The sequence below is a fragment of the Nansenia antarctica genome (assembly GCF_963989245.1).
Source record: "Nansenia antarctica genome assembly, chromosome: 14".
NCBI lineage: Eukaryota > Metazoa > Chordata > Actinopteri > Argentiniformes > Microstomatidae > Nansenia > Nansenia antarctica.
In genome coordinates, this window is record NC_137684.1 from 24,041,059 (window position 1) to 24,062,194 (window position 21,136).

At 46.0% G+C, this 21,136-nt stretch overlaps 2 protein-coding genes across 2 annotated transcripts in view; both read left to right on the forward strand.

Annotated features, from left to right (window-relative positions):
* The window catches only part of LOC308170278 (solute carrier family 45 member 3), a gene marked incomplete at both ends in the record, with an annotated part of 14,416 nt that extends 3,809 nt beyond the window's left edge, over positions 1 to 10,607 (forward strand). Inside the window, 3 exons of the mRNA XM_080545046.1 lie at positions 1,710 to 2,603; positions 9,388 to 9,653; positions 10,146 to 10,607. Coding sequence (XP_080401172.1) covers positions 1,710 to 2,603; positions 9,388 to 9,653; positions 10,146 to 10,607 — 1,622 coding nt within the window. The remainder of the gene's footprint in view (positions 1 to 1,709; positions 2,604 to 9,387; positions 9,654 to 10,145) is intronic.
* Positions 10,608 to 14,946: 4,339 nt separating this feature from the next.
* On the forward strand, positions 14,947 to 17,600 carry fgf6a (fibroblast growth factor 6a; the record flags this gene model as incomplete). The annotated part of the gene is made up of 3 exons (XM_080545060.1): positions 14,947 to 15,298; positions 15,852 to 15,955; positions 17,424 to 17,600. The coding sequence occupies 3 exons, from the start codon at positions 14,947 to 14,949 to the stop codon at positions 17,598 to 17,600; spliced, it is 633 nt and encodes a 210-aa protein (XP_080401186.1).
* Between the last annotated feature and the right edge of the window lie 3,536 nt (positions 17,601 to 21,136).

Consider the following 21,136-nt stretch of genomic DNA (forward strand, 5'->3'; position numbering starts at 1 on the left):
GTGTATAAATAAATATATATCTCCATGCTGGGGTTGTATGTGGTGTGTATGGTCAGGGGTACTGGGGGGTGTTCATATTTAGCACACACAGTATGAGATTGTGAAGGAGTGAGAGCTCAGGCTCTCAAACACACACACATACACACATACACACACACACACACACACACACACACACACACACACACACACTGTGGATTGTTATGATCGGCCTTCACAGCTGCAGCAGGCAGAAATGGGACTGTGTGTGTGTGTGTGTGTGTGTGTGTGTGTGTGTGTGTGTGTGTGTGTGTGCGTGTGTATAGTGTGCCCCTTCCTCTAGATAACAGTGTCTGTTGTCTTACTGTATTTTGCTTACAAAACAGTTAACTAACTTTGACGAAATGCACATCTGTATACAGTATATCGTCTTTCGCCATGCGTCAACGTCGAGTAGAAAATACAAAACACGGTCACGCTTAACATTGTGTTTCTCTTACCCCTGTGTGAACATTGTGATGTTAATCTAAAACCCCTGTTTGTATTCATATTGAGACCGTCGCAGTGACACTAACGGCGCCCTTCCATGTGGATCCTTCAGATGTTCGATCGAGTTTCTTTCCCCCCGAAGGAATTCGAGACCCGTGTTTTCAAAACAAGCATTCCATGCGCTGTGTCGCTCCCATTGTGAAACCCTGCCTCGTACATCTGGCCTGCCCTGTACTGTAACTCTCCTCAGCGTGGAGCTCTGTGCTCGACAAGCAGTCATGGTGAGCTCTAATTAGCTTGGCTCAAGTCTAGGAGAGGAAGGAGAGGAAGCTGACGCTGGGTTACCTTAAGACACAGCAGACCCGTCTGTAGCCAGCCTTTCACTAGCACTCACAGGGATGGTTGGAGCGGTGAGAGGGGGGGTTCAGGACCCCCTGGTGTTGAAGCCTCCGGGTCCTGTCAAGACCAGGAGGCAGGAAGCTGGAAGACACCAGCCCAGGCGGGGGCAGGCTACATCAAATACAGGACGTGTTTCTGGATAAACACAGCATGAAGGACCTGTGTCTTTAGACTCGGAGCTATCATCATTTGTTGTGTTAAAAAGTGAATGAAAAGTTAACGGATTTACAGATTTGACCCCGTCATCACTTGTATGTATTCATTGTTATAGCATTGGAGCTACAGATTGTTTTTTACCCGTTAATGAACTACTGTGTTGATGCGCCCCGCTCACTGGTGTTTCTCCTCTGCTCTCTCTCTCTCTCTCTCTCTCCCTCTGCCTCTCTCTCTCTCCCTCTGCCTCTCTCTCTCTCCCTTCCCTCTCTCTCTCTCTCTCCCCCCCTCTCTCCCTCTGCCTCTCTCTCTCCCTCTGCCTCTCTCTCTCTCTCCTCCCCCCCCTCTCTCTCCCTCTGCCTCTCCCTCTGCCTCTCTCTCTCTCTCTCCCCTCTCTCTCTCCCTCTGCCTCTCCCCTCTCTCCCTCTGCCTCTCTCTCTCTCCCCCCCCTCTCTCTCCCTCTGCCTCTCCCTCTCTCCCTCTCCCTCTGCCTCTCTCTCTCTCCCCCCCTCTCTCTCCCTCTGCCTATCTCTCTCTCTCTCTCCACCCCCCCCTCTCTCTCCTTCTGCCTCTCTCTCTCTCTCTCCCCACCCCCCCTCTCTCTCCCTCTACCTCTCTCTCTCTCTCTCTCCCCCCCCTCTCTCTCCCTCTGCCTCTCTCTCTCTCTCTCTCTCTCTCTCTCTCCTAAGGCATCGGCCCCGTGCTCGGCCTCCTCTTCATCCCTCTGATCGGCTCGGCCAGTGACCACTGCAACAGCAGCTACGGCCGCCGCCGGCCCTTCATCTGGCTGCTGTCCCTGGGCGTGCTCGTCGCCCTCCTCATCATCCCCCACTCCGACGTCCTGGCCTCCTACTTCTCCTGGGGGGGCCACGGCCACACCTTCCAGGTGGGCTTCCTCATCCTGGGCGTGGGCCTGCTGGACTTCTGCGGCCAGGTGTGCTTCACCCCCCTGGAGGCGCTGCTCTCCGACCTGTACCGGGACGAGGAGGACTGCGGGCAGGCCTTCGCCATGTTCTCCTTCATGGTCAGCCTAGGGGGGTGCATCGGCTACCTGCTCCCCGCGCTGGACTGGAGCCGCGGCCTGCTGTCCGTCTACCTGGGCGGCCAGGCCGAGTGCCTGTTCTCCATGCTCATCCTCATCTTCGTGGCCAGCGTGCTGATCACCATGAAGGTGTCGGAGGAGCCGCCCTGCGTGGGTGTGGGCGCGGCGGGGGACGTCGGACGGGGAGGGGGGGGGACGTCGGAGCCCGGTGGCGGCGGTGGCGGCGGTGGCTCCCTGGACCCGTGCGCGCCGTGCGCGGTGCCGCGCTCCTGCTGCTACCTGCTGAAGTGCAAGCTGCGGCTGCTGAAGTCGGGCCCCCTGCTGTGCCTGCTGAGGACGTGCTGGGCCATGACCCCCGCCATCTACCGCAGCTACTGCCACGTGCCGCGGGTGGTGCGGCGGCTGTGCGCGGCGCAGCTCTGCAGCTGGATGGCCGTCATGTCCTTCATGCTCTTCTACACGGACTTTGTGGGGGAGGGGCTGTACGAGGGCGTGCCCAGCGCCGCCCCGGGGACCGCCTCCAGGCAGCGCTACGACGAAGGTGGGTTGGCCTCTTCCTCTTCCTCTCTTCGCCTCTCCTCTCCATAGGGACAGTACTGTAGGGTACTATGATGAAGGTGGGTTGGGGCAGTACTGTAGGGTACTATGATGAAGGTGGGTTGGCCTCTCCTCTCCATTGATACAGTACTGTAGGCAGGGTTCCCACGGGTCCTTGAAATCCTTGAAAGTTTGTGAATTTGAGAAAAAGAAATCAAGGTCTTAAAAGTTTTTGAAAATAGACATGGGTCATTGAAAGTGCTTGAATTCCCTTCTCTTTCTCTCTCTCTCTCTCTCTCTCTAAAAATGTTTTATATATTGTTTTACTTAGCTCGTCAACTAGTTCTGTCTCAACTATGCTGTGTTGGGTCCTTGAATTTGAAGGAATTGAGTCTTGAAAGGTGCTTGAAAGGTGCTTGAAAGGTGCTTGACAGTCCTTGAAAGGTGCTTGAATGTCCTTGAAAGGTGCTTGAATTTGATGTTTCAGAAGGTGTGGGAACCCTGTACAGTACTGTAGGGTACTATGATGAAGGTGGGTTGGCCTCTCCTCTCCATAGCTACAGTAGTACTGTAGGCAGTACTCAAGTTGTAAAAGAAAATCAGGGGGGACGATTTTATCAGGGGACAATTTTAGCATCCCCACAGCGTCAGTGACTTCAGTGTCAGTGACTTGGTAAAAATGTCATTGCATGTGTGCGTGCCCCCTCGCCCACAGTATTTTACTCAATATGCGCAAAACTGATAAAATGACATAAGGGATGGAAAGGGGGGATGGCAGTTTTAGAAGGGGGATGATACCGTTTGTATTTCAGGGGGGAAGCCATCCCCCCCTCATCCTCCCTCAACTCGAGTGCTGACTGTAGGGTACTATGGTCAAGGTAGGTCGGCCTCTCGTCTCCATAGCTACAGTACTGCAGGGTACTCCCACCTCAGACTGTAACTGGACAGGCGTTCATGACCATGAGGTGGATTCACTATCACGGCAACCAGATGTTCTCAAATGGTATGTTGTCATATTCAAGTGCATATACTATATACAGTGGGGAGAATAAGTATTCAACACGTCAACAATTTTTTTTAATTCAACATATTTCCATTGCAGTTGTTCACATGACATTTCGTCCAGACATTGCTATAAACTCAATAAAACTACACAGCTAAAGAAATTGTAACATTCCAGTGAGTCCATAAAAAAAGCTGTATTTCCCACACTGTGTAGGCTGTCATTTGACCCACATCGTTGTCATTTGACCTGACCAGGAAATGACTAATCAAAGACCAGGAAAAAGCAGACTTGGCTAAGAAGTAGCTAAGAACCCACGTCCACCGTGTTAGTCAGTGTTTTTCCAGCCACCCTGCCTCCCTGTCCCCCCATCCCTCCACCACCCTCCCTGTCTCCCCATCCCTCCACCCCCCTGCCTCCCTGTCCCCCCATACCTCCACCACCCTCCCTGTCCCCCCATCCCTCCACCACCCTGTCCCCCCCCCATCCCTCCACCACTCTGCCTCCCTCTCCCCCAATCCCTCCACCACCCTGCCTGTGTCCCCCCCATCCCTCCACCACCCTGCCTCCCTGTCCCCCCATCCCTCCACCACCCTGCCTGTGTCCCCCCCATCCCTCCACCACCCTGCCTGTCCCCCCATCCCTCCACCACCCTGCCTGGGTGTCCCCCCATCCCTCCACCACCCTGCCTGTCTGTCCCCCCCATCCCTCCACCACCCTGCCTGGGTGTCCCCCCATCCCTCCACCACCCTGCCTGGGTGTCCCCCCATCCCTCCACCACCCTGCCTGGGTGTCCCCCCATCCCTCCACCACCCTGCCTGTCTGTCCCCCCCATCCCTCCACCACCCTGCCTGGGTGTCCCCCCATCCCTCCACCACCCTGCCTGGGTGTCCCCCCATCCCTCCACCACCCTGCCTGTCTGTCCCCCCCATCCCTCCACCACCCTGCCTGTCCCCCCCCCATCCCTCCACCACCCTGCCTGTCCCCCCCCCATCCCTCCACCACCCTGCCTCCCTGTCCCCCCATCCCTCCACCACCCCCCATCCACACTGTGTGTCCCCTGCCTCGGTGGCCCCCCCGGCCCCAGCCGGCCCCTCCACAGCTGGGCAGGATGCAGCAGCATGCACACACATTCCTCCAGCACAGGTGGAAGGAAGCCTGGCAGGAGTCAATGGAGGAGAAGTCTCCCTTTGGCCAAGTTAATAGTTTACCCTCTACAGTTACTGCGCTCGCTGATCGCCCTGGTAACAGAGCACTGCAGTGCACTCTCTGTTCTGGCTGGGTAAATATGCCATTCATTAAGTCGGGTTTCCTAATCCCCTAGATCCTAGACTGTTGCACACAGCTTATGCTGTATTTGATGCACCATTTAGTATCTGTGACCTTCAAACTCCATGTTGAATCTGGTGTGGTGGAGCAACAATCAAATGTTAATTTGAGTTCACATTCTCATTGAGTTGTATTGCTGTGGTTGGAGAGGCGGGGCTGTGAGACATTGGACTTGCTTCCCAGAGAAGAAACAGGGAAGTGAGCGAGACAAAGAGAGATGTACCTAGAGTGGGAAAGACTAAGACATGAAGAAGAAGAGAGAAGTGAGAGAGACAAAGAGCAGGGTTCCCACAGGTCCTTGAAATCCTTGAAAGTTGGTGAATTTGAGAAGAAAAAAATCAAGGTCTTAAAAGTTTTTGAAAATAGATATGGGTCATTGAAAGTGCTTGAATTCCCCCCTCTCTCTCTCTCTCTAAAAAAATATATATTTAAAAAAATGTTTTACTTGTATTGCTTTACACATAATATCACAATATATTGTTTTGCTGTGCTGTGGTAGAGAAGGCAAGAGACCATCTAGTGTTCACACATTCAAACCTCTCTTTTTAGTTGTTGTCTGTGAGCGGATAGTTCCTATTATATAAATTCTCATCTAGATCTGTCTCAAACTATGCCGTGTTGGGTCCTTGAATTTGAGGGAATTGAGTCTTGATAGTCCTTGAAATGTGCTTGAATTTGATGTTTCAGAAGGTGTGGGAACCCTGAAAGAGAGATGTACCTAGTCTGGGAAAGACTAAGACAGAGAAGTGAAAGAGACAAAGACAGAAAGAAGTAGGAAAGAAAGAGACAAAGAGAGAGTGATCTAGAGAGTGATGAAGAAAGAGACAAAGAGAGAGTGATAAAGAAAGAGAGAGTGATCTAGAGAGTGATAAAGAAAGAGACAAAGAGAGAGTGATCTAGAGAGTGATAAAGAAAGAGACAAAGAGAGAGTGATCTAGAGAGTGATAAAGAAAGAGACAAAGAGAGTGATCTAGAGAATGATAAAGAAAGAGACAAAGAGAGAGTGATCTAGAGAGTGATAAAGAAAGAGACAAAGAGAGTGATCTAGAGAGTGATAAAGAAAGAGACAAAGAGAGAGTGATCTAGAGAGTGATATAGAAAGAGACAAAGAGAGAGTGATCTAGAGAGTGATAAAGAAAGAGACAAAGAGAGAGTGATCTAGAGAGTGATATAGAAAGAGAGAGTGATCTAGAGAGTGATAGTGAAAGAGAGAGTGATCTAGAGAGTGATAAATAAAGAGAGAGTGATCTAGAGAGTGATAAATAAAGAGAGAGTGATCTAGAGAGTGATGAAGAAAGAGACAAAGAGAGAGTGATCTAGAGAGTGATAAAGAAAGAGACAAAGAGAGAGTGATCTAGAGAGTGATATAGAAAGAGAGAGTGATCTAGAGAGTGATAATGAAAGAGAGAGTGATCTAGAGAGTGATAAATAAAGAGAGAGTGATCTAGAGAGTGATAAATAAAGAGAGAGTGATCTAGAGAGTGATGAAGAAAGAGACAAAGAGAGAGTGATCTAGAGAGTGATAAAGAAAGAGACAAAGAGAGAGTGATCTAGAGAGTGATAAAGAAAGAGACAAAGAGAGAGTGATCTAGAGAGTGATATAGAAAGAGAGAGTGATCTAGAGAGTGATGAAGAAAGAGAGAAAGAGAGAGTGATCTAGAGAGTGATAATGAAAGAGACATAGTGAGAAGTTTCTAACGTCAGCCCAGTGCGTCTGTGTGTGGCTCTCCAAGGGTCCTGTTCAAGAGCGCTCACCCAGACATGGCCACTTCCTACTTCCCTCCTCCGCTCCCCCTCCATCCATCTCTCCCTCCTTCTGTGCCTGCAGGACCAGCAGGAATGTCACACTCACAGAGCATTAATGTCAAAAGTATCAGCGAAACAAAGACCATGTTCATTCCAGTCAGGTAGAGAGGCCAAGCACTGAGTCATTGTGTTGTTAAATCTATAACACAGAGTTTGTTATTACACCCAATCATTTAGATCGGGGCAACTTTCTAACGTGAGATTTTCTGAATGATGTGTCTGCTCTCATACATGGTTAATTCTTACCGTATTTGGTTACAAAATGCTAATGATCATCAGTATATGGATTACAGTCATTCTTGTCAACTGACTACTTTCAAAGTAAGAAAACAAATATTGGGTTAGGGTTATCACTATTTTATCATTTGGATCAGAATTACTTTAACAATGTATTTAAAAGTTATCGAGTTTATGTGGCTGTTGAAGTTTAGATCAGAGTCTAGAATTCATTTTAATAAAACAATTTCTGATTTCTGACCTGTTTTTTTGTTTGAAGAGAGAGAGAATCAAGTTTTGCACTGACTTTTGATCTTTTGTCAGGTGCACTGAATACAATTATCTCCGTTTTGTCCTTGTTTAGTTGGAGGATGTTTTGTGTCATCCAGGCGTTTATTTGTTCAATGCAATTACAGAGATTGTCGGGACTATAGACGTTCGGTGAGAAGGCTATGTAGATTTGAGTGTTATCCACATAGTTGTGGTAGGCAATTTTGTTCTTTTTTATGATGTGTCCCAATGGAAACATATAGAGATTGAATAGGATGGGGCCAAGGATTGATCCTTGCAGAACCCCACATGTTAATTTTGTCGGACACAAAGTTTCCAATGGAGACATAGCGGTAGTAGATTCCGTTTGAACAGAAAAATCTCATTTTTACTGCTGTTGTGAAAATGTGTTTCTTTGACAAATCTCAGTAGACAAAACAAAACATAAACAAAAAAACGTTTTTGTTTTCACTGCAGTTTTCACTCAATGCAGTCTCCTGGCTGCAGTGTTTGTGAAGGGGGCTCGCTCCTCTGCTCTCAAACAGCTTTGTTATCAGATCCGATGCCTTTTTTTCTCCTGTGGGATAGATGAAGCTTTCCTGTTGAACTTGTGACCACAGACACTATCAGCTAACCGAAAAACCATACCAGGCCGACGGCTTTAGATTCAATAACAAAAACAATCCGTCAGCGTAGCCTTCAACTCGCCTCTCCATAGCAGCAGCAGTAGTTGTAAGCCACTTGAGTGTGTTTATTTGGAATGGAGAAGCCTGTTGTAATGCAGTTCAGACCCGGGGAGGGGAGGGGAGGGGAGGGGAGGGGAGGGGAGGGGAGAGCAAACTAGGTTTCAGACATACTTCTGGCTGTGATACTCGTCTGCACCTCTTTCTCTGTTCGATGTTTGAACACTGAATTCTTCCCGAGTGGGTTAGAGAGACTGGTCAGGTCAGACGCTGGTCAGGCTGGAGCGAGGAGCCGCTGCCTCAGTCAACACTCCTCGCCTCGCCTCGCCTCACCCTCAGCGCTCTCTCCTTCTCACTCAGGATTTATCTGAGGTTAATGTTGTCTGTGATGGTCGTCTGATACAGTCAAGGCAAACTGTTTGCAGACCTGTTTGCCCAACCGATCTTTCAACTGGATCTGGTCTGTCTGTCTGTGTTTAATGGACACGAGCAAACAGAGGACGTCCAACACACACGAAGGGGGCCGTTTGCATTTACACACCGCAGTTAAACCCCCCCACGATTGTGGGTCTTCTGCGGTAAGGTGTTCTGTATCTTAACACATAAACACACAGCTAAAAGTATTACATGTTAAGAGAAAGGTGGTGTACTCAGACATGGCAAAAAAACAAACACACGTTCTTCCTGTAACACCAGGTTCAGGAAGGTTATTGCTGCTGGCCCCCTATAGGGATAGGGATCATGTGTCCGGAGGAGGGTAATGTTTTCCAGGATTTTGCAAGTGCAGTGTAAACAGGTTGTGGTGTGTAGTACCTTGCTCTTGGGCAAGTGTTGTGTTGTGTTGGTATTCAACCCCAAGATGATTGCTGTATATTTATTACAAGCAGAACTACTGTTGGTACTGTAGAGCACTTATTCTGACCTCACACTGACTGTAACATCTTTAACAATGTTCTTAATATGCGTAGCTGTATTTCTCTTTTAGTCTGTACTGTACTGTTGTGTCCACTCTATTTATTCCCTATTTTTACTTTTATTTATTCCCTATTTTTATTCATTATCTATTATGTGTCATTTTCCCCCTCCATACTGTTTTAATCTTGCTGCTGTGAGAAAGTCATTTCCACTCGGGGATCAATAAAGAACTTCAACTTCAACTTCAATCTAATTACTGCACACTGAATCCCATCTGGTCACATGGTAACGTGTTGTTAGAACTGATGGGGCGGCTGTGGCGCAGGAGGTAGAGCCGCCGTCTAATAATCGCAAGGTTGGCAGATTGGCAGTTCGAGCCCCGGCTGGCCACATGTCGAAGTGTCCTTGGGCAAGACTGAACCCCAAATTGCTCCCAGCGCCTTGCATGGTAGCTTGCCGCCATTGGTGTGTGAATGGGTGAATGAGAGGCCGTTGTAAAGCGCTTTGGATAAAGGCATAGCTATATAAGTGCCAGTCCATTTAACTTCAATCTATTTTTCTCTCAGGCATCCGTATGGGCAGCCTGGGCCTGTTCCTGCAGTGTGCTACCTCAACCTTCTTCTCCCTGGCCATGAGCCGGCTGGTGCGCCGGTTCGGTTCCCGGCGGGTCTACGTGAGCAGCATGGTCAGCTTCACCATGTCGGCTCTGGTCATCTGCATGTCCAAGAGCGTGGTCCTGGTCACCATGATGGCCGCCCTCACAGGCTTCGCCTACGCCACGCTGCAGACGCTGCCCTACACCCTCACCTGCCACTACCACAAGGAGAAGGAGGTAAGGCCCGCCAGGCACACGTGCACTACGGTCTCCCTGGGTACTGTGCATGCATACCTGTATGTAATGTCTGTCCAACTTATAGATATATATGTTACGGTACATGTGGGAATACGGTACATGTGGGAAAACTAGGGCTAGGGTTAGGTGCTAGGGTGACTTGGTACATGCTGGCATGTCTAACCCTAACCCTAACCCTAGCACCTAACCCTAACCCTACCCCTAATCCTAACCCTAACCTTAACCCTAGTTTTCCCACATGTACCGTTTTCCCACATGTACCGTAACATATACACTACAATACAATACAGTACATGCATATATATTGAAAGCAAGCATGTGCTCACATTATGCTCATACAGTCGTGATCGAAACTCTCTCTGATCTCTCCCTCCTAGTATATACCTGTACACACAGATTCATACACCTCGCTGTACAGGATACTAAATGTTCTTCTTCTTTTTTTTTTGTTTGATTATGATCATATTTCAGATTTATATGCCAAAGAAGAGAAACAAAAACTCGCATAAAAACAGCATGGCTGCGATCCGGCGGGACTCGGCCGTGCATCTAACAGCCGTGGACGAAGAGGGGGGCCTGGCGCACAAACTAGGGGGAGGAGGCACCAACGGACACGCGTACTTCACCCAGGACGGCTCTGCAGAGTACTACCCCCTCCTCCCGCTCAGCCAGAACGGTCTGTCCCACGGCGCCTCGGGCCTGGAGCAGGAGGAGGACGAGGGGGGCTTTGAGAAGCGCGGCGTGGGCCTGGACTTCGCCATCCTAGACAGCACCTTCCTCCTCTCTCAGGTCTTCCCCACGCTCTTCATGGGCATGTTCGTTCAGTTCACCAAGTCCGTCACCGCCTACATGGCCTCCTCCGCCATATTCGGTGCCATCGCCATCTACCTGGCCAACCATATCATCTTTGACCAAAAGGACCTCAAGAGCTGAGAGACATGGGAGTGAAGGAATCGCACCCCCTGGACTACAACTCCCTGCATGCACAGGTCCAGTGCTGTTGCAGTGTCAACACTGCGATGTGTCGATGAGGCGTGTGTGTGTGTGTGTGTGCGTGTGTGTGTATGTGTGTATGTGTGTGTGTGTGTGTGTGTGTGTATGTGTGTGGAACAGTGAGAATGGTTCCTACCAGAAGCTAATACTGCAGTGAGTTACCGTGGCTACTGTTTAGCATTAGCTGGTCAGCTGATCTCCTCCGTGTTCCACCCAGCCACATCCACGGTCCGTCAGACAGCTTCTGTAGCCCCTGGCTCCTCCTCCTCAGGTACAACCCACAGGAAGTCAGAAGTGTCACCGTCTCATTCTCAGCCAGCCAATCATAAAGAGGAGTTTGGCGGTGGCCATGTTTTTTTCGTTTTTGTTTTGTTTTTTAGATCAGTATCTCCACTCCACTCTACCCAGGTGAACAGGAGAATAAGGCCCACTAAATGCCCACTTTTCACACAGACCGCGCGTTGTATGATAACAACTCTGCAATCGGACAAAACCCTGCCCGTTTCCCACCACCTGCAGGGGGCAGTAGGTAGTCCTCGCCGGTACAGCTACCGTCTGCTACTGAACTGTACAGGCGTTTCTTTTGGTTTTTCTCAGCCAGCCCAGGTTTGTGGATTATGCGTTGCTTACACAGACTGTCATCACACACGTGATGGGACCGTTCGACTTGTCCTGCAACGAACAACGACACAAATCATTCAATGGAAAAATTGGGAGTTTGTTAAGTGTAACTAACTGGCCCCTTCATGTTGTGCTTTTTGTCTTTTTTGTAATAACGGACACTGTGTATATATATATTTTGTACTGATTGATACATTATATTTATATCCCTATGGGACTTTCTTATGCAACCTGTTTGGCAAAGTCATCTGTGCACTAGCTGTGGTGTCATTAGCATGAAGTGGCTCTATGGAATCAGAGCATTTGAGTTTAGGGTTAGGAAAGTCATCAGGACAGTCATCTCAGGATAGTCGCCTCTCACGTGTTCCATCTCATCTTGTTCCATAAGAGTAAGGTACTCTACTGCCATCCATCCATCACCTCCACATCTGAAAACATCTGAAATGACAATCTAGGAGATTCTAATGAAGTCAATTATCCAATGCTGTAAAAATACAGTCACAGGTATTTCTGGTGGTAACCCCAATTCTATTACCATGAGCCAAAGACCAAAAAGTCATCCTAGCAACACTGCAGCAATACTGGGGGTACTGGGTAAACGAACATACGTACGTTCCAGTAGTCTGCATGATGACAGTTTGCTATCACATGTTGATACTCTGCTCTGCATACCATTCATCTCTTTTGAAGGTCAATGTGTGTGTGTGTGTGTGTGTGTGTGTGTGTGTGGGTGTGTGTGTGTGTGTTTGTGAGAGAGAGATAAAGAGAGTGTGTGCATACGTGTTTGTGTTTATTGTGTGTGTGTGTAGTGAGTGAGAGAGTGGGGGAGGTGGAGAGAGCGATATGACATGACTCTAGACAGGCAGTCTTTCCTATAAAGCGTCTCAGTCGTGTAAGAGAATCCTGCATACACGTTATATGTATGAGCTACAGACTGACTGTACTTCATCTGTTGCTTTATATTTAAATAGTAATCAAAATATATTGTGGCCTTCTGTTATTCTTCTTCTAAATTGGGTTTTTGTTAGTAAAACGCTTGTGTTACAATCAACATGTTATATTGTATGCATTCTGTGTATAATTCGCCTACCCTTTCTGAGGTTCTGTGGGCTTTATAATAAGTAACCTTGCATTTATAGGTCAACGTAAGGGTCATGGTCCATTTATGCAATGAGGTGGATGGCTCGATAAAGCTGATCCTGTCAGATGTACGCTCATTATAGGGTCAGTAAGTATAACGTCTGGTGTGTTTTTTTTGTCTCATTGGCAGTTGTGTACGATAGAGAGTGACAGATTATATCAGGTTGTTCATGCTCAATGAAAACACTTTATAAAGACAGACAGGTTAGGATTTCCTCCTTTTGAGAAAACCAGATGATAAAATGAATCCCCCACAGACGCACAGTTTGAAGACTTGTTTTAACTGAGGCCTTCTGTATGACACGAGGACATTAAGTACTGGTAGACCTCTTGGGAAAACAAGTTCACTTTTTCAAGTGCCTCGACAAATTTCAGCATTTTTGTACATAAGTATTTATTTATTTTTCTTTTAAAAAAACAAAACAACAACAACATCATAAGCACATATTAAAGTGTTTCGCCTTCTTTTTGTTGCCTCTGTCGGAGGTGTAAAAGGGCAAAGACTATTTCTGTGGAAAAAAAGGATAAATTATTATTTCGTATTGATGTGGTATAAAAGTATCTGCAGTGCTATAATTTATTTTAATATGTCTCCATCTTACTGTTACTCCGCCTTCCATTGCTTAGCCTCACAAGACAGCTTGTTGACTGCTGTCAATGTTTTCCATATTGAAAAAAATGGCCGACTGTTTGTTATTTCGGTGGTTGTATGGAATCTGAGTCATACACACAAGTAACTGTGTAAAATCATAGCTTCAATTCATAACATTTGTAATTCAGTGAAAAAAACACTTGGTTTTGTCTTATAGTTTGTTTTATTAATCCTGACAAATGGCATCAGTCCAGATTTCAGTGGAGCAACGTTGTTGAATGTGCTCTTGACATATACTGTAATAATGTCTGGTTAAGTCCGTCTCAGATCACTGCCCAGGATACTTTACCATGTCGATGCTGTTCCCCCTGGGTCATCTATAACCACTCTACTCTTCCTCTGTTATGAGTTCCCCCATGTATATCCCTTACAGTTACACATACAGTTACCGTTTCATTTCTTACTATACAATACGTTACAGTAGCAACAGTGATGTGCTCTTATATTCTGTGTCCAAATGTTCTGTACTTGGGTTTCATGATAGCAAGTGCCAAGGGTCATGACTTTAGTAAGCTACAATGTTGTTTTGTAAATGTGCCAGGGTTAAAGACTTAATCAGGGATTCGTTCACATGGGGGCATTTGCCAGGGACTGTATGACTAGATCTGCTATGACTGTATGTCTTCAGTCTTCACTGATGCTTCAAAAATGACTTGTCCTTGGATGTTTTCAGCCTTTAAAGAAAATCTTAATTTTATTTTCATTGTAAATCCCTCAACGTTGTGCAGTCATCAAATAGATTTTTATACAAAATAAATTACTGCATTGTAAATGTCTTGTCTGTGAGTATGTATGTCATTGTGCACAAAATGTAGGCCTATACAGGCGTGCAACATAACTTGTTGTTTGGCTGGGGTGGTGACTCAGGAATATTCTGCAAGAAGCGCCTCAGTTTCTTAGTTTCAGCTAAAACATTGAAAACAGCGCCATCCTCTGGACGTCTATGCAATACAATCTAGAGAAGCGGCGACAGCGCGCAGGAGCGCGCTACTGCATACTACCCCTGACGTATAGCATGCTATGGAAACATTATTTATTAGAAGGAAAATATATGAATGTCCTTTTATATTGCAGGAGAAGGCATATATAAGTCGCGAAACACGGTTTAAGGATAAATATATTGCCTTTCCACAGTGTGCATAAATGCATTGCAAGGTATTAATTTTGGATAAACGTTTACAATTATAATTTGTTGGGGTAAAGTTCTTCAACAGACAGCATAGGAAGTGGCCTCCTAGGCTTGCCATTGCTCTCCGGTGACAAGTGGACTGTTTTTACACCTTCCTTCTAAATAAGGAAGCATGCCTGTCAAGACATATGACCACCGACCCAATTTGGGAGCTGCCAAAGTGCCCATCACGTCCCACGGACGCCCAATGGGGACTCTCCCCTACTGGGTTTCACGGGCGGTGGGACAGAATTCCGTTGAACTCTCCACAGACTTGGCAGCACTGCATGTCAGCGCCTGTCGTTTTCTTGCTTGCTTGCAACTTCCCTCTCCCCCCATCCTCCCTCCGCCCTTTGTATTATTCAGCATGATGTCATCTAGAGATGCGATAGCCTGGCCAGGTGAAATAGGGTTTTGGTGAGTGGGGATTCTCCACGGCCCTGCGTTGCCCATCGAGAGAGAGACAGTCACAGTGGCGCGGAGCTGCAAAACATGGTCATCACCACCACCATCACCCTCAGCTCTCCCGTTTCCCCTCCTCTGCACCGGGCCTTTCATTGCATGCCCAAAGCCCTGATCATCTGCGTTCCCAAAATAATCCTCTGCCAGCAGCATGCCGAACGAAGGAAAACAAGAAGAGTCGTGGTATTTTTAGGGGGGCCATTCATTTGGACCACGTGCCCCGAAGGTAAACCGGGATGGCCATTGCGCAAAGGCTCCTCATCAGTATGTCCTGCGAGGCCGGCGGCGCGCACTGGACGTTGACTGCGAGTGTTTGTCTCCTGGGGTTCCTAGTGGGGATCGTGTCATCGTATCCTATTCCGAGCTGGACGACAAATGCAACTTTATTGGAGAAAAGATGGGAGACCCTCTTCTCCAGGTCCATTCTGGGTATCTCGGGGGAGAGATCGGACAGTCTGAGCTGGGAGAGTGACTATCTGCTGGGCATCAAAAGAGTGCGGAGGCTGTACTGCGCCGTGGGCATCGGGTTCCACCTCCAGGTCCTCCCAGACGGCAGGATCAACGGTGTCCATAATGAAAACCAATACAGTGAGTTTGCTTCCTGAGATGTAATGCAATAGACACGAGACATAACGGGGGTCGTCAATAATTATGGATCTATCAGCGTCTTATGTTATGTACCCCCCTGATCATTTGCATGACGTGTCAGTGTCACCACCAGCCGTTAAGGGAGCATTGAATGTCACAAATCTATTAAAAACAGTATCTATCAGTGCTAAAATGTCTTCCTAAGCTCAACCATGATATGAATGTATGGACACATTTAGACACCAACTTATTTTTAACACTGGGGGTCCTACAGCGGCCCAGAAACGAATAGGGGCTAGACATGCCATGCACGTCCAATAGTGCAATAATTACATATCTTACATTGCTGAGTTTATATTAGAAACTGAACATGGGATATGGAAACAGAACAAAGAGTCAAAGACACAGCATCCTGCGTAGCAAAGCTCCAAGGTTACACCCACAGACTGCAGAGCACATGCTGTATATTAATTATAATTTAGGCTTTGTTGTGTGTCAATATGGTCAGTGTATGATTTATACAATTTCTAACAATTAATATTCTTTTGTTCAGGTCTCATAGAAATCTCCACGGTAGAGCGAGGAGTGGTTAGCTTGTATGGTGTGAGAAGTGAGATGTTTGTCGCAATGAATAGCCGCGGGAGGTTATACGGAACGGTAGGTATGCACAGTATTCCATTTATTGTCCTGCAATATTTATTAATGATCTCCGAGAATAGTGTTGAATATTAGGGGCTGATCCGGTTTTATTTGTCTGTCTTGGATTGATGTGCACTATCTGAACGTAGAAGCTGAGAATCCTGTCATAAGAAATCGTATTCAATTTAATTCTAGCCTATAATAATGTTTTTTTCCCCCGAAGGTTCATTAAATATATATTTTTGTTGTTATATTATATTTATATTTTGTTGCATTATTACACAATCATAGGCAACATATATAAAGCAAGCGGCCTGTTATATGTTATATCCCTTTAGGGAATAAAGAATGATGAGGTTAACAGACGCATCATGTTGTCAGGCGGTGTAACGGTGCACAGTGTGAGAGGGAATGCCCCCCGGGCGCACTGTCATCAGGGTGTAGGCTATGGATGTCATCAGGGTGTAGGCTATGGAACTTCGCCGTTCTTAAAGATTAATGACCATTGGCGTGATGTGGGCTATACCCAATCTCTCATTCAGCATTGGCGATGAACCAATCGGCGTGTAGAGTTTCAGAAATTATCATTTGATAAGTGATTGAATTTGGCTACCGGTGTCTGACGGACATCATCAGCTTGAGCGCTGGGCGGTTACATTCCCAGCGTGTGTCCCAAGTCTCTCACACCAGAAAACTCACAAAGGCTTACTTCTAGAACATATCTGTTTGAGACGTTTGACTAGATCACATTGACAGCATACCTGTCTTTGCAAATCTTCAAATTGCAAATCTGCTATGAGATAGAATAGATGATTGCTGTTGTGTTATGTGGGATAGTTCACATTCGCACATTCGCCCAATCGTATCAATATAAAGAGCAGTCTATGGAGAAAGAAAACCAAGATTTCGGTTAGTTCCGTTTATTCACAGCTGAGCTTAGCATTACAGTGCAAAATAGGGCAGGTACCCATGTTAGCATCCTAATAGAATGCTTAGTCACCTCAAAGTAACTGTAAACAGTGAACGTTATATCCTTTAAAAGTTGAATGGGTATGATGTTCCATTACAATTTCTTATAAGTTGGGTTGCTGTGTCTCGGCATCCATATGTTGTTACCAGTTTCAGTAATATGGGGTGAATATGTGGCCAGGGATAATTATTATATCCGCTCTAATGAAGCATCTACTAATTTCATTTCTATTTAATGTCAGATGAGTTTTCGACAGAATGGTGATTTCATTTAATAACCTTGAGAGCCTGATATGAGGAATGCTTGCATTGCAAAGTGTATAATTTGCTAGTATAGCTAGGCTACTATCAAACTGCAGACTGTGACATTGGACTTTTTCCAAGTACATCCCTAACTCTCTCTCTCTCTCTCTCTCTCTCTCTCTCTCTCTCTCTCTCTCTCTCTCTCTCTCTCTCTCTCTCTCTCTCTCTCTCTCTCTCTCTCTCTCTCTCTTCTCTCTCCGTTGCCATTTTTCAGACAGTCTTCCATGACGAGTGCAAGTTCAGGGAGAGTTTGCTGGCCAACAACTACAATGCTTACGAGTCGTCCGTTTACAGGGGCTCCTACATAGCTCTCAGCAAGCATGGCCGCCTGAAGAGAGGCCACAAGGCCACCACCGCCATGACTGTCACACATTTCCTCCCTCGGATATGAATATGAACTCAACTGGCTAATAACTCACTTATTTGCACATGTGGATTATTTCCCAGGTAACATAATATTATATACATGACATGCATACATCAATACAAATGGACTGCAAAAGAAGAAAGAAATACCACTATATATGATAGTATTTATTCAGTCTTTATATGTATATTTCGGTAGCTTACTTTGTATTAGGAAACTAATGGGATATGCCATTATTTGCTGCTTATTATATTAATTATTTTATTGTTATATAAGGGGTGGAGAGAGACTTCATCTTTATATGGGTGTTTTGCCATAACTGGCGCAGACCTTGCCCTGCCTGTCAGTGGATGACAGCTCAGCCTCTAGACGTGAAACTGATACTTTTTATTACCTCAAAAAAGTGTGCATGAAAATTTCTACTGAGAAGAATGCCTGTTTACTTTTTACCTTTTGTCATCATCCATCGAACGGCTAAGATGTTTTTTTTCCATCCTCCGTGTCGACACTGTCATTGTCTAGTGCGACAAGGGCGACTAGAGCACTTACTGTAGAAATGCGTTTTCTCTTGCTTCTTTGTGGTGAGGTTGGCGGTGCCTTGGATTCCGACTTGTGGCCCCTTCCTTCCCTTGCATGCGAGAAACGCGGCCCTCGGTCAGAAATAGGGATGACACGCAAGTCATCACTCCCTCAGAGACGCTCCGGGAGGGGGGAGGGGGGGCTTCAACCCAATTCCTAGAGGGCCAGAAGTATCTTCAGTTTATTTTCTTTCCATAATTAGATCAATTAAGTAATTGAGACTCTTGCGCTGGACAGTCCTCAGAGGAGCGCACAGCCGCTGAGGTGGGAAGCCAGAACCGGAGACCCCCCCCCGGGGGGGGGACTTTGACAATCCTGGCTTTTATATGTTCAGATGGTTAGACCAGATTGAAATGTGTGTGTGTGTGTGTGTGTGTGTATGTGATCTTGGACTGACTGGGAGCTCTGCTTTATCAATACCTCTTTATGGGTTGATTATTTCGAAATTGATGAAATTGATGAGGGTTGAAAACCAAACTAGTGAATGAAATTCTTACTGTGGCACTCTTTTTGATGATTATTTATTTTTGGGCACTTACAGAAACCTCAATTTCCGCAGTTGATGTTAAGCTGCGTAAATAGTGCTGATTTTCATGGTCAAGTCACTCTGGATATGAGGGTCTGCTACATTTATTTGAAATAATGTAAATATTCTTATTGAGATTTGTTTCGATAACTGTTGCTTATTTCATGTGACAGAGATTTGCCAACAATATTTCAGGTAGCACGATCTGGCTACAGTATGTCTGATATCTGATATTTAGATAATGATTGTACTCATAGATACCTGCTGTTCTCTTGAATGCATTGTTCAAACTGGTCATTACGTTCTCACTTACTTGGTCTTGTGTAAAAGAGAAACAGAAGCAATGGCTCAAAAAAAGGTAATTCACCAAAGGCTTACTGATGTTTGGGCTATGTATGCAGCATACTTGAACTCGATGCTTGCTTGGTCTTGCCTCTTTAAATATTGTCGTTTTCCATAGTGGAGAGCGTAGCGGAAACCAGAATAGGACAGTTATGATATGCAGAGGACGTATAAGGGACCGTGCATGTGGCCCCCATTGTTTGTTTAACCTGGTGAGGATGTGGAACATGTTGGACACCCCCCCCCCCTCTGGTCAGTTGACACTGTAAAACGGTATGGTCAACATGGGCCTGGAGATTCCAGCAGTATCTTTCCTCTACCATCACAGCCATTTTAGCCTGCGGTCAGAGTCATGGACCTCTTTCACTGTGTCTCTAGGTGGGAGTGATTTTCAGGTTGACCCAGATCACTCTGCCCCTGTGACTCACTTCCGTCTCGCATTTGCTCTGTTATTCCTTTGTTCAGTTCATCAGTGAATGGCGGGCAGCTCAAGGAAAACATTTGCATGAATGATATTAGATTAATCTTTCTTGGGTTTAAGTAGCTTGATGATTCTGAACCTCTCTCTGACTGGTGTACAACGAACAGTGACAGTGACTCATTCTGAATGGATTGGCAGAAAAATATTTGTTGTTGGAGAAAAATCCACATGAAAAAGTTGTCATTGTTGTATTGTATATTTTAAACTCATGCCTTTTCAACTTGGGTTCCAGTGCAGCATTGGCAAGATGGCTGTGAGCTGTTTACCATAGGCCTCACTGGAATGCACATATGCCTACGGTATTATCTGAACAGGACAGGGAGGGGACTACTGTAGGTTTTGATGTAGCAGAGATGAAACACAGAGAGCTTCTGTGTGTAGCCACCATCATGTTCTGTTTCTGCCAAAGACAAAGCCGAGGTGGTATCCGATCAATTTACCTTGAGTCAGGAACAACGTTGCATTGTCTTACCGTGCTAAAGTTACTTGCTAACTTAAGCACTACTCCCATCCCACGCTGAACAATGCAACACAAGGGGGAAGAAGGGATATCTGGGATGTGGACTGTAAGAGAGGGTCTAGTTGTTGGAATCGTTTTTGATTAATTTGTGGTGAAATTGCTTACAATATTGAAGAATTGTAAACAAATCGTCCAGGAAGTCATCATGATGCTGTTGGGTTCTCTGTGTTTGGTTCTGCTGGTAGTAGACTGTATACAGTACTATATAGTGTTACTGATATATAGTATACTGTATAGTGTTACTGATCATTATGAAACTAATTGGTGCTCCTACAGGTGATTTACTGTAATTGTGAAGCATTTAAAGCGACACTGTCTTGTTCAGTACGCCAGATGAACGCCCTTTTCCAATAATGCTCATGGTGGATGCTTACGGTGGAATTGGAAAGGAAAATGTCTTGACCATCATCAGGAAAAAGTCAAAAGTAGTTTTTTTCCCATATCAGTCTGTCTTGACTGTGTGACAGTGCTGATAGTTTTAGTAGAATATGTGCAAATCTCTGAGTAGGTGCACAACTAAGGAGAGAAATCTCCACTGAATCTTGGTGGATTAAGTTGATACTATTTTCTTATCACGCCCTCTCCCCAGCATCTCATTCTAATAAGACATGCAATGTGAATGTTCATGAAGGTGAAGAATATTTGTTTTGATAATAACATCATATCATTCATGATTTTACTTATTATTTGCCGGTCTATACAGGAAACAGGACACTGTCATGACAACAAGCAAATATGTGAACGGAAATAGAGATACCTGGGAGAGTGAGACATGTGCCTCAGTCACGATGGCTTCTCATAAAGTCATAAAGGGCATCGGATTATCTGCACACCTGTGCACATACATAGGGTCTTTGTACCAAATGTTCTAAAGCTGCTCAACAAGGCTAACATCCTGGTGTTATGTACTCAAATAGTGGAAGTGAAGTTCAGGCCTGAACCTGATCTTGTCCACTGAAGTGCAGCGCTCTCCAACTGTTGCAATGGTGCCGTCTGTAGCACAAGAGATGACGGATAGTAGTGAATTTGTTGCCTAATCCCAAATCAACTACCCCTACCCCCTATTTACTTGTGGAGAACTGAACTAGACTAGATACTGTATACTGTTTGGT